General features: G+C 47.9%; 2 protein-coding genes across 2 annotated transcripts in view; both read left to right on the top strand.

Annotated features, from left to right (window-relative positions):
* Positions 1-507, top strand: part of LOC119311643 (protein DETOXIFICATION 16-like) — a 5,780-nt gene extending 5,273 nt beyond the window's left edge. The window contains exon 10 of the mRNA XM_037587304.1: positions 34-507. The gene's annotated coding sequence lies outside the window, so the exon portion shown is untranslated. The remainder of the gene's footprint in view (positions 1-33) is intronic.
* A 137-nt stretch (positions 508-644) lies between these two features.
* LOC119311645 (protein DETOXIFICATION 16-like) lies at positions 645-3,790 on the top strand. Its single transcript, XM_037587306.1, has 10 exons — positions 645-804; positions 1,095-1,196; positions 1,281-1,558; positions 1,665-2,209; positions 2,311-2,397; positions 2,473-2,504; positions 2,539-2,826; positions 3,024-3,142; positions 3,258-3,344; positions 3,472-3,790. Exons 3-10 carry the CDS (start codon positions 1,316-1,318, stop codon positions 3,658-3,660), a joined length of 1,590 nt encoding a protein of 529 aa, XP_037443203.1. The 5' UTR covers positions 645-804; positions 1,095-1,196; positions 1,281-1,315; the 3' UTR covers positions 3,661-3,790.
* Positions 3,791-12,257: the final 8,467 nt, after the last annotated feature.

Below are 12,257 nucleotides of genomic sequence, written 5' to 3'. Positions count from 1 at the left end.
TATATTTTCTGATTCCATTTGTTGTTGATGCAGTGGAAAGCGGGATCAACAGCTGAATATTGTTAAGCTAACACATTTCTTGCTGGTGTGTGCTTTTATCAATTAAAACGCATGTTTCTCAAGAGACGCAAACTGCAAGTGATTCAGAATGAGAGTAGCAACTATTGCCTTTGCTTCTGCTACATACTTCTGTATATTGGCATTCAACTATTTTGGTCGTTCCCATTTAGTTTCTAAATCCCAGTTAAGCCTTGTGGAAGTCTAGCAGATCATAAATTTGAGACATGGATCCAACTTTCTTACGGTGCATGGAGAAATATACTTACGACTTCAGATTTCAGATCTGGACTTTAGACTTCAGAAGTTCCTCTGGCCCATTCTGTCAAGTCTTTTTTTCTTCTTCTCTTCCATTAGGATCCAGATTTGGACTTCTGTACATTTGCTCCCCATCTTAGACCATTAAGTGTTGTACTTTTTGTGCATTCTATATATGACATTCTTTGTCAAGTCTTTGTTTCTTCTTCTCTTGCATTACATTTCAGATTTCGATTTCTATAAATTTGCTCCCTATCTTAGATCACTATTCGTTTTACTTTTTGTGCATTTTTCTATGTCGTTACATTGGTGCATTGATTTCTTTTCCACTTCATTCTTCCTAAATAGCCCTACGAAGTTTCTACACAAATCTGGAAAACATGTTTTCCTTCACTTTTTAGGCAGGATCAGGCCCACTGCATGCAATCCTGAACGGCTCGCCTCTTCGCCGACCCAGGAGTAGCAGGCACCGTTGCATGAGAACAGACTGTGAGTCGTTGCACATGATCTTCCATTGATGTAGCAGCATTTTACGAAATTCCCTTTTATGTATGCGTCATGAAGTGCCAGATATGACACATGACAACGAGAGCTTCCAACTTTTGACTATAATGGTGCAATCATCAACACCTGTAGCTTTCCAACTTTTGACTATAATAGGCTCCGGCTCTGGCAATAATCGAGCATGTGCTGTTAACTGTTCCATTCGATCTTGCTCGTCAGATAGTTTATTATGTCGCGTTTGTCTCACATGAGATTCTTTACTCCACTTGACCCAGGCATGCTGAAAACGACTCTGAAGGCACGTTCAACTTGGCTGCCAAGCGACTGCGTCTGTTTCCTCTTGGTTTCCAGTGCCGGGCCTATACAATAATGATGAGGTTGATTAGTAGTACTTATAATATTCTTTCACAAACATGATAAATATGCCCCTCACTTGACTTGTTAGCACCTGCCTTGTTCAGAACCAGAACGTGAGATTTCTAGCACGTTGCCAGCCATGGAGGAGCCTCTTGTTGGGGGCAAGAGCGACAGTGAGGAGACAGGAGGGCCAAAGGAGAGCTTGGTGGTGATTGAGGTGAAGAAGCAGCTGTACCTCGCCGGGCCCCTCATCGCCGGATGCCTGCTGCAGAACGTCGTGCAGATGATATCGGTCATGTTTGTCGGCCATCTCGGCGAGCTCGCCCTCTCGAGTGCCTCCATCGCCACCTCCTTCGCCAATGTCACCGGCTTCAGCTTGATGGTATGTCAATTCATCTCATACATGTTTTGATCCTCATGGATGAACAACTACGTCAACCTGATTACCTGAATGGTTTTTTCTTTGTATCTGTTGATGATCATCTTAGTCTGGCATGGCGAGCAGCTTGGACACACTGTGTGGGCAAGCCTTCGGGGCAAAGCGGTACCATCTGCTCGGCATCTACAAGCAGAGGGCCATCCTTGTGCTCACTCTGGTGGGCGTTGTGGTTGCGGTGCTCTGGGCGTACACCGGGCAGATCCTCCTGCTCTTCGGCCAGGACCCGGAGATTGCCATGGGGGCAGGGAGCTACATCCGGTGGATGATTCCGGCACTGTTCGCTTACGGACTGCTGCAGTGCCACGTCCGGTTCCTCCAGACGCAAAGCATCGTAGTCCCGGTGATGGCGAGCGCAGGTCTCACGGCGCTGAGCCACGTGCTTGTGTGCTGGTTGCTGGTATACAAGCTTGGGCTGGGCAACAAGGGCGCTGCTCTGGCCAATGCTGTCTCGTACCTGGCCAATGTGTCAATCTTGGCTCTCTACATCAGAGTCTCTCCATCCTGCAAGAGCACCTGGACAGGGCTCTCAAAGGAGGCGTTTCACGACATCGTCAGCTTCATGAAGCTTGCCCTGCCATCTGCGCTCATGGTTTGGTAAGTTTTAGTTTGTGACCCTCGGATTTGCAGGTATATTTTTTGCTTTTCCGCGTTCCATCTTCGACTGAATCTGATCGAGTGATCCTATATGTACACAGCCTAGAGTGGTGGTCGTTTGAGCTTCTGGTACTTCTCTCCGGACTTCTGGCAAATCCTAAGCTTGAGGCATCGGTGTTGTCTATTTGGTGAGTTGCATTTTTGATGGAGTATTTCACATTCTGTATGCCCTGTTCTGATGGGAAATGTGGATCTGCTTGCAGCTTAAACACGGCTTCATTAACAACTCAGCCTCATAACCTTTTGCCATGGCTGCACTACAACTTTATCGTACAGTCTTTGCGGCAATGAATTTCATCGTGTATCTTGCCATTGTAGCACCCGTGTTTCAAACGAGCTTGGTGCTGGGCGACCTGAAGCTGCCCGTCTGGCTACTCGTGTGACCATGGTTCTGGGTCTCGTGACAGGTGTGTCGTTAGGACTTATTATAGTCTCGGTGCGCAATCTATGGGGGTATGCGTACAGCAACGAGAAGGAGGTGGTGGAGTACATTGCAAGAATGATGCCGCTTCTTTCCGTGTCGATCATTTTCGACGATATGCAATGTGTTCTTTCAGGTAAATATAGATGATGCACCAAATAATGCAAATTCCAAGTACTTGCAGACCATTTCCTGAATTTCTACTCTAGTCTATCTTCTTGCCTCGTGTCATTTTGATGAGCATCATTGATGAGTGATATGTAGCATCTCGGTGAACATTACTCTCAAGATACTGATTGCAGCGTGTGGTATATATACTTGACGATATTCCAGGTGTTGTTAGGGGCTGTGGCCTGCAAAGGATTGGAGCTTGTGTCAATCTCAGCGCATACTACCTTATCGGCATCCCGGCAGCGCTATGCTTTGCCTTTGTCTTCCATCTTGGCGGAATGGTACTGATTTCACCACCCACACCATACCATACCATACAGAAAGTTGCAGTTTCACTTGTACGTATTTCTCATCTGAAGAAACCTCTCAGAACTAACCTATGGGTCTGAACTTCAGGGGCTGTGGTTCGGAATAATCTGCGGATTGATCGTGCAGATGCTGCTTCTGCTGGCCATCACCGTGCGCACCAACTGGGACAAAGAGGTAGGCAAATAAAATCAAACCAAAAAACCTCTGCCACGCATAGGCTTTGTTCCACTGGTCGGCTTCTCGGTGTCTCGAATTCTTGTAGTGTGTGTGTGGCTCATCATCATCTATTTCTCCTCTGTAGGCTCTCAAGGCGAAGAACATGAAGATGGAACAAGATGCACAATTGCTCTTGGCCAGGACCAGGGCGCTGACTGGGCAAAGGAGACAAGGAACTCGTGAGGAAATTAATTGGTCATCGCTTAGTCTCCATGTCACCAGCATGGCGCTTCCTCCAAGGAAACGTCGCCCGATGAATGATCTGTTTCAGTGATTTTTTGTCGAAGACGTGAGATAGAATTATAGAAATAGAATGGATGTTTTCACAGGCAAAGGCATGGCACTCAGTCGATACGTGTAAGGAAATAAAGCAATAAAGTAAAAATGTTGTGTTTACTAGAAAATCTGCAGTATGGATGCAACATTTTCTTTTTGAGAATTTAGTAGAGGAGATTATTATTTTCTTGGTAAAAAAAATATTAGGTTGTTTTGTCTCGGTGGTCGCTGATGTGGCAAAACTGAATTACTACACGGCCCAACGAGAAGGAAGTGGTGGAATTTGGGTGAAGGCAATTCCATCGTCTAGATTTGCCAAGGATCACTTGATCAAGTACATGATGATGAATTTGTGACACGTTTGAGGGAAAACAAATTAAACTTGTTCACTGTTTACAACAACAATGAATGCTATGCTTCTGTAATCTGTATTGTCTTCTGCACCCATACCACTAGCTTCTTTCACATTTTTTTTTCATGAGACGACAAAATGTGTGCATACACGACAACTATACCGTGCTCGAGAAAAATACATAGAAACAAATAAAAATGACGCTCTACCAACGGTTCCAAAGGGGTTCAGTTTAACAGTGCCATATTCTGCCTTGGTGCAGCCAAAATCAACCACTCGTCATCTGTAACATTGCACGACGCCAACCTTGCGATCCCTTGTAGATCTCACTTACTATTCGGTCGAGTGACCAAAATCAAGGATTAATCCAGTTTTTTCAATGTAAAATGGGCACCCGCCCCAGTTCCATTTCATAGAAACGAAACCAAACATCATTCAGTTATTTTGCTCACAAGCTCGTGCGGAATTAGGCTGCGGTGCGTACCCAACAGAATCACTTCAACATCTCTATATATACAGCCGAAAATAGTGAAGAAATCACAACTGTCACCATAGGTTTCTATTTTTTATTTGTCAAAACTTATCAGCCAATTCCCCCAATATGCAAATAAAGTTCAAAGTTTCATGTTTTTCGCCACTTGAGTCAGTACACATAATGAATTTCGAGATGTGTGCAAACAATACATTTCATTGCCATTTTACGAACAAAGAGGATCAAGCTATATAGTGTATATGTAGCTACGCTACTTTGCTGGAAGATGCATGGCCGGCGTCGCCGCCGAGCTTACCTCAAGTCTACATCCATCCAAAAAAATGTCTCTCGGTGTGAGCAACATGTGTTGGCCTAGTAACTAGATCGGCTGCTGCTTGAGCTCTTGAGCCTTCAACGCCCTCTCATTGAGTTCCTGATGTAGGAAAGTGAATATAAATTAATCAATTTGATTTGAGATGCTTATGAAGAGTCTCTAGGTTATTAAAGGTAAACTCTTGATGTGGCTATGATTTCAAGAGAGTATCATTTGTCAAACATACCTGAATTGGAGCAATAGCAGGTTGGGGTAGTAGCCACGCGCACCTCCCCTCGTCCAATCCTTGAGGCAGTCGCTCGATGATCTCAAGATTGTTTTGACGACCGTAGTACCAGCACTTGATCTTGTCGTCGACGAGGTTGTACCTGAACACGCCGACCTCTTCACGTTCACGTGGCAAGTCCGCATTTTCACGGTAGACGAAGTAGACACACCCGCCGTCGACGTCCCTACCGCCCAACAGCCGCGAGGCATCCATGGCGAAGCTGTTGGGCCACCCGAGGAACAGCACGCGGTCGGTCAGGCCATGACCGTCTTTCCTCACCCACCGTGGTGTATTCTTCTCCGGTGACGACGTCGTTGTCTCCTCCCCTAGCGCGTGCACAACCACCGAGAGCACGGGTCTGAGGCCGCTCTTAGGAGTGTAACTGCGCAACTGGACCTGGACAAGCACCCACAGAAGCTCGCCGCAGGACTCGAGGACATGGCTGTAACGGCGCGAGCAGGAGGGCTCTTCCTCCGACGGCAAACATGGTGGCGGCCTTGGTACCAACACGTCGTCACCATCATCACCATCAGGTGTGACTACGTGCCACAGGCTAGCATCAGCGGTCACCATGATCTTGCCACCGTGGTACGTGGCGCAGAACTCACGGTACCAAATCAAAGGTGCTTCGAGGGTCCTCTCGACGGCCGTCCACTCGGCATCACCGGGACGCAGGAGAGCTGCCCTGAACCATCCACTTCTTCCATTGTAGCTGTACAGGAATGTGGTGCCGTCGTCGTAGATGACGCCGCAGGGGTTAAGCCCCTCCCCCCACGGGAAGGTGGGCAGGTGGGCGACGGCTCCGGTGAGAGGATCGTGGAGGCTAGGGCGGAGGCGTTCGTCGACGCCCAGATACCACACGCCGGCGCCGTCCGTCCTGCACACCCAGTTTCGCCGGGGCACGGGCGACGGGGGCACCACGCGGTAGCTGGCCTTGGAGAAGACGCACCTGAACTTCAAGTGGCCGGGTTCTTCGTCCGGCGGCGCGAGGAGCCATGGCAGGAACTGGGTCCTGGTTGCCCTCGCCCCGGACAGCGGGTCGCGCGAGCCGCGCCATTGCTTGCAGACGGCGTGGAAGCTGACGAAGCCGGCTGCGGCGCGCACGCGGCCGGATATCTCGCGGAGCACGTCCGCCGGGAGGTCCGACCATCGCCTCCCGTCCATGTCGCTGCGGCTTCCAGATGCCATCTTGATCTTGAGAGAGAAATCGGCACGCGAGATATGATGGCGTCTTGTTTTTTTATTTTTTGAGGTGATGAGCGTACCTATGGGCTGCTGAATGACAGACGAAATGATGCTTCAAACGTGCAGCCCACCCACTTTGAGCCCAGCCAAAGGGCAGCGAGTTTTTTATGAATTACCTACACGCACGAAAAAAAAACCTACACGTACAGAAACACATGACAATGACCCCGCAAAAAATACATGTGAATTACTAAAGATGTACATTTCAAATGATTTGATTTTAATGATTTCAAGATGACTCACCAGCCTGCCACGTGATAAACTGCCAAAACGTTTTACATTTAGAGACGAATGATGTACATTTTAAACACATACTTTTCACGGGAAAAATATATCAATTTAAACACATACTAATAGATGTCCCATATCCTTTGGAAATGATTCTCTCCAACCGCCGATCTTGTGTGAGTGTCCGTCGCTTTCATGTCTTTTGGATGGGCTCTTAATCAGATGCCCGGGAGTCAATCCCTTCGTGTCCACCTTCTCTAATTGGTCCATTGTTTTAGAAAGGGGTTCTGCAACTAGCCTTTGTTGCAAACCGACTAGAGATTAGATCCCGCAATGACCCATGTTTTGAAGAAAATAAATTAAACTTGTTCCTTTTTTAAGAAAAAAGGCATGCGTCCGACTTTATAAATAAATTGATAAGGCAGGTAGTGAACAATCATAAGTTCAGAACATACAACCAGCAAGACCCCAACCAGGGTCAAACGACAGAGAGTTTAAACGAGGGGTACATGGCTCCCAAGCTAATACGCGGCACACAGGCCGGACAGAAAATCCCAGAAAAGACTAGCCAACGGAGCGCCAACCAGCTAAGCATCCTGCTCTTGTCTGCATAGATTGAATGCCGAGGCCCGAACTTTAGATATCAACACAGACACCGCCTCCTGGTCGTCCATCTTAATCAATGATTTCCACTGCTGCAAGAAGGCACATGATTTAAACAAGCAATCAACAGGTTTAGCCGGAAACATATGTTCAATAGTAAGCTTGTTCCTAATCGTCCAGAGAGACCAGCAAATTGCTCCCAAGCCTACCCAAAAAATGAGTTAGTGAGGCCCGACAGGGTATTAGCTAGAGCCCGGAGCTCCGAGAAAGAGGCAGGATCCCAGTCTACGTGAAGCCACTCTCTGACACAACTCCACACAAGCTTAGCCAGGGCACACTGGAAGAAGATATGAGTCGTATCCTCCAAGGCACCACATAAGGTGCAAAATTGAGACCCCGGACCATTCCTCTTACGGATTTGGTCAGCAGAAGGCAACCGGCCCCTAAAAGCTTGCCATAAGAAAATTTTAATTTTGGGAGGGACCCGAGCCTTCCAGACCTGGGTGAATTTATTAGTAAGGGTGCTGCCAATAAGCTTAGAATACAGAGATTTTACTGAAAAACGACCAGAAGCAGAGTGAGGCCAGATCACCGAATCCATGTTCGTCGAGAGTGAGGGGAAGAAGGCAGTAAGACGTTGCCAATCTTCGAACTCTTCAGGCGACAGGGAGCGATGAAAGGTCAAGTCCCAACCATTAGCTGCCAGCTCCGCGATAGAAATATCCAGATCAGGGAAGTAAGAGAATAAGGCGGGGAAGGTCACAGAGAGAGGTGAATCTCCACGCCACCAATCAAGCCAAAACCTAATGGAAGAGCCATCACCCACAACAAACTTCACATGAGCCTGGAAAAAGGGCCTAAGTTTCACCAAGGCCTTCCAAAATTGGGAACCGCCACGCGAGCTGGCAAACATCGGGCTAGACAGGGGGAAGTATTTAGCTTTAAGAATCATGAGCCATAAGGACTGATACCCACCACTCATAATCTTCCACCACCATTTGACCATAAGACATTGATTCATGATAGTGGTGTTGATAATACCACCCTCCAAGGTTTTTTGGGTCGACACATTAGTTTCCACTTGACAAAGTGATATTTGCGACGGTTATCAGCGGCATTCCAATAGAAAGCCCCACGGTGTTTGTCAAAGCCAGCATGAATCCCTTCCGAAAGAAGGTAGAAGCCCATCAGGAACATAGGAAGGGAAGACAAACATGCATTGATCAAAGCAACTTTGCCCGCGTTGGAATTATATCTACCCCGCCAGGGCAGGACTCCGTTGCCCACCTGGTAACCACCGGGGCAAAATCCTTTGCATGGAGAACATCTGGGGAGATAGGGAGACCCAAATATTTGAAAGGGAAGGATCCAAGCTTACAGTTAAGGAGACGAGCCACCCTTAAGGCCTCGGTCCCCTGCACCCCAGTGACAATAACCTCACTTTTTGCAAAAATGATTTTAAGGCTCGACATGGCTTCAAAGCAGAGAAGGAGGAATTTTAGGTTAGCAAGACAGGAGTCATCTAAGTCAACCATTATGATTGTGTCGTCCGCATATTGTAGATGAGTAACCCCTTCAGGAATGAGATGAGAGATAACCGGAGAAATGTGCCCATGATTAGCTGCTCTGGAGAGAATACGAGATAAGGCGCCTGCCATGAAATTAAACAAGATAGGAGAAGCAGGACCACCTTGTCTTAGGCCCCTACCATTGACAAAAAACTTACTAATTTGGCCATTGACAGAGATAGCAGTGTGGCCCCCCGAGACCATCTACATGATCCTGTGGACATACGAATCATCAAACCCTTTAGCCAAAAGAACTTTTCTCAAGAAGGGCCAGCTCACCGAGTCATAGGCCTTCTCAAAATCAAGCTTTAAGATCACGGCCTTAGACTTGCAAATTTTAAGGACATGCACAATTTCATGTAAACAAAGGATCCCATCCAGAATGAAACGACCTTTGATAAAGGAAGATTGAAAGGGGCTAATGGTGCGATGAGCAATGGGGGTTAGACGAGTGGTGAACCCTTTAGCAGGAAGTTTAGCGAAGTTATTAATAAGAGCAATAGGCCGAAATTGCAAGATTAAATCCGCACCTTTAACTTTAGGGATGAGAGTAATGACAACATAGTCAAGTCGAGATAAGTCCACCATCCCCAAACAAAACCCTTGGATAATCCTACAAATGAGCTCCCGCAGCTGAGGCCAGATTTTTTTTAAAAGGGAATAGAAAAACCATCAGGCCCCGAGGCAGCGTTCAAGTTGGCCGAGCTAATCACAGTCCAAATTTCCTCCTCAGATAGAGGAATCATAAGGGCAATGTTTTCAGCATCCGAAATCTTGCTGTCATTGTCCCAAAAGTCAGCAGAGAAAGATAGCCCAGAGTCAGGTTTGGCCCCAAGAAGAGAAGAGAAAAAACCAACTATATGGTTCAAAATGAGGGATTGGTCCGAAGTTCTGACACCGTCAATGATTAGGCAGGCTATCAATGAAGCACCTACGTCTTCTGCCATTAGCAATCGCAAAAAATAGGCTATCATCGCATCACCTTTCAAGGTCCAATTAAGGGAGCCACGCTGGCGCCAATAGATTTCCGCCTGCTGATGCAACTGCATCAAGGCCTCCTCCAAAGAATAGCGGACGAACCATTGAGAAGCAGAGAGCCCAACTTGATCCCAAGAGAGGTCCAAGGCCCGGAGTTGAGATTCAAGTGAATCTTTCTCTTTGCGCTGCTCAACAGCCCTGTTATGGGACCAACCTATTAAGAACTTGCGCAACTCATACGCGCATTTGTGCCAGTCATCCATGGGGCCAAAGGACCAGCGGGGGGAATTAAGAAAAGTAGAGATCTTAGTGGCCAACATCTCATTAAACCCTTCGACCAAGAGCCACAAGGCATCAAATTGAAAACGGGAAGAAATCAGAGGAGGGTTCAGGCCCGCATCCACCACCAAAGGAACATGATCAGACCCAACCGCAGGTCTGGCTTTCAATGAGGCACGGGGAAAAAGGGAGTCCCATCTATCACACACAAAAACCCTATCCAGCACCGACCAGACAGGATTGGACTGATGGTTGGACCAGGTGAACCGGGCCCCCACCCTAGGGAGTTCACGGATCGCACAATTGCTAATGAAATCATTAAAGGCATCGACAAGGGGCCAAGAGAAATTAGGATTATTTTTGTCAGCCGGAGAGCGCAAGAGATTGAAATCACCACCAATCAATAACGGAATATTGCAAGATTCGATCTTACGATAAAGCTCATCAAGGAAAATAGATGAAAGGGAGTAATCAGCGGGGCCATAAACCACTAAGCACTCCCACAGAGAATTCAGTTATCGGTGATGAACCACCACACTTGCCCAAAAAATACCATGGTCAAAAGTAATAAAGTCGAACACGTCCCATTTAGACCCGATCAGGATACCCCCAGAGTGCCCCGAGGCAGGAAGTAAATGCCAGTCGAATCTATCCATGCCCGCAACTGCAGATAATTCAGAAGGGGAGAAGGATTCTTTAAAAGTTTCCACTAAACCTAAAATGTCAATATTCTCCTCACAAACCAGATCATGAATTTGGTCTCTCCGCCCCCTAGCGGCGAAACCTCTAATGTTTCAGAATAAGGCCTTCATTTAAAAGAGAGATTTTTGATGCAAAGGCTAGACCTGCAAGGGGCTAAACAGGCTTTCGAACGCTTGGCCAGACCCCTCTTCGCTTGGGTATGTGGGAGAGACGACTGACCACAACCTTCAGCCTCTCCACGAACCCCTATCGGCCCCTGGGCAACAACAACACCAGCAAAGTCTGCAGCCTCCTTGGCCTTGGCAATAGCCGCTTGGGCGATTTCATTCGCCCGAATAACAGAGAGAAAACGAGACGGAGACCCCTACCTAGGATGAACGGAAACACCAACGTCCGACAAGATGTGTAACAAATGATCATCCAAGAGAGCAGGTAAAACAAGGCAAATCGGGGAGGGGGAGGATGGGACTGAGCAGGCATACCTGAAGCAGGAAGATCCTTGGCCGCAACCCGCTTCTCCGCCCGCAGCGCCATCGACACCCCAGAGTCACGAACGCAACGCCCCTTGCGCACCGTGGACGCAGGAGATTGCACCACCGGAGAGCAAGCAGCAGGAGACGCCAAATCCTGGGCAGATCCCGAAGCCGCCCCCAAATCATTGTCCAAACTGCGAGCCAAGCCCATCATGGATTGCTTGGAACCAGAAGAGGCCCTGCTCTTAGCTGAGAACTTTTTAACCGACGATTTCTTCTTCTTAGATGCTGGCCCATCGGACCGAGGTGGTGACACAGGAAGATCTTCAATCCCAGAGAGCGAGGGAGACTGTGGACGAGCAGGAAGGTTGGAGCAAACAGCAGAAATCGGGATACCCTTACTAGCATGATTCCCAAGGGGGGCCTTATCCACCAACTGCTTAACACCCGCATATTTCTGAGCATTACCCACAGGGGCATTTTCCTTGAACAAATCCTACATCGCAGGCTCCATCCCGTCCCAGTCAGACTAGGTAAAGCATGGATCAGATCCACCACTTGGATCCTGCCCCCACTACAAAAAAAGACACATCCGTGACATTTTGGGCCGAACAATTTTTTTTCTGTCATACATATGACACTTCTATGACGATAATTGTGACAAAACCCGGTATCATCATAGATGTGGTGGGCTCCTACTTCTATGACAAAAAATCATGACAGAAAATGGGCTTTTTGTCCTGGGCGGGCCGGAGACGCAACTGCATGACATTCTTTGGGCCGTCCATGACGGAAAAAACCATGGTAGAAGCGAGGGGGAGGAAAATTTTGGGGAGTTGCCGGTTACGGTGGGAGGTCGGGGGCCGAGCGATGCGCGTTTCTCTCGTACACGTACGCGCGTGTGTGCGAGGCGTTGGCTCTAACTGAACCCGAGCGAGGCGTTGGGCTCTAACTGAACCCGAGCGATTGCACTGCAGGCTACACATTAATGAACCCGAGCGATCGATCGATGGCTGTTAACTGAACCCGATGGAGCGATTCCTTCGCTACTGCTGCTAACTAAAGCCGATCGATTGGATGAACAGTGAGTGTT

Source organism: Triticum dicoccoides, chromosome 5B, assembly GCF_002162155.2.
Source record: "Triticum dicoccoides isolate Atlit2015 ecotype Zavitan chromosome 5B, WEW_v2.0, whole genome shotgun sequence".
Lineage (NCBI taxonomy): Eukaryota > Viridiplantae > Streptophyta > Magnoliopsida > Poales > Poaceae > Triticum > Triticum dicoccoides.
This window is presented reverse-complemented; position numbering and strand designations above follow the sequence as displayed.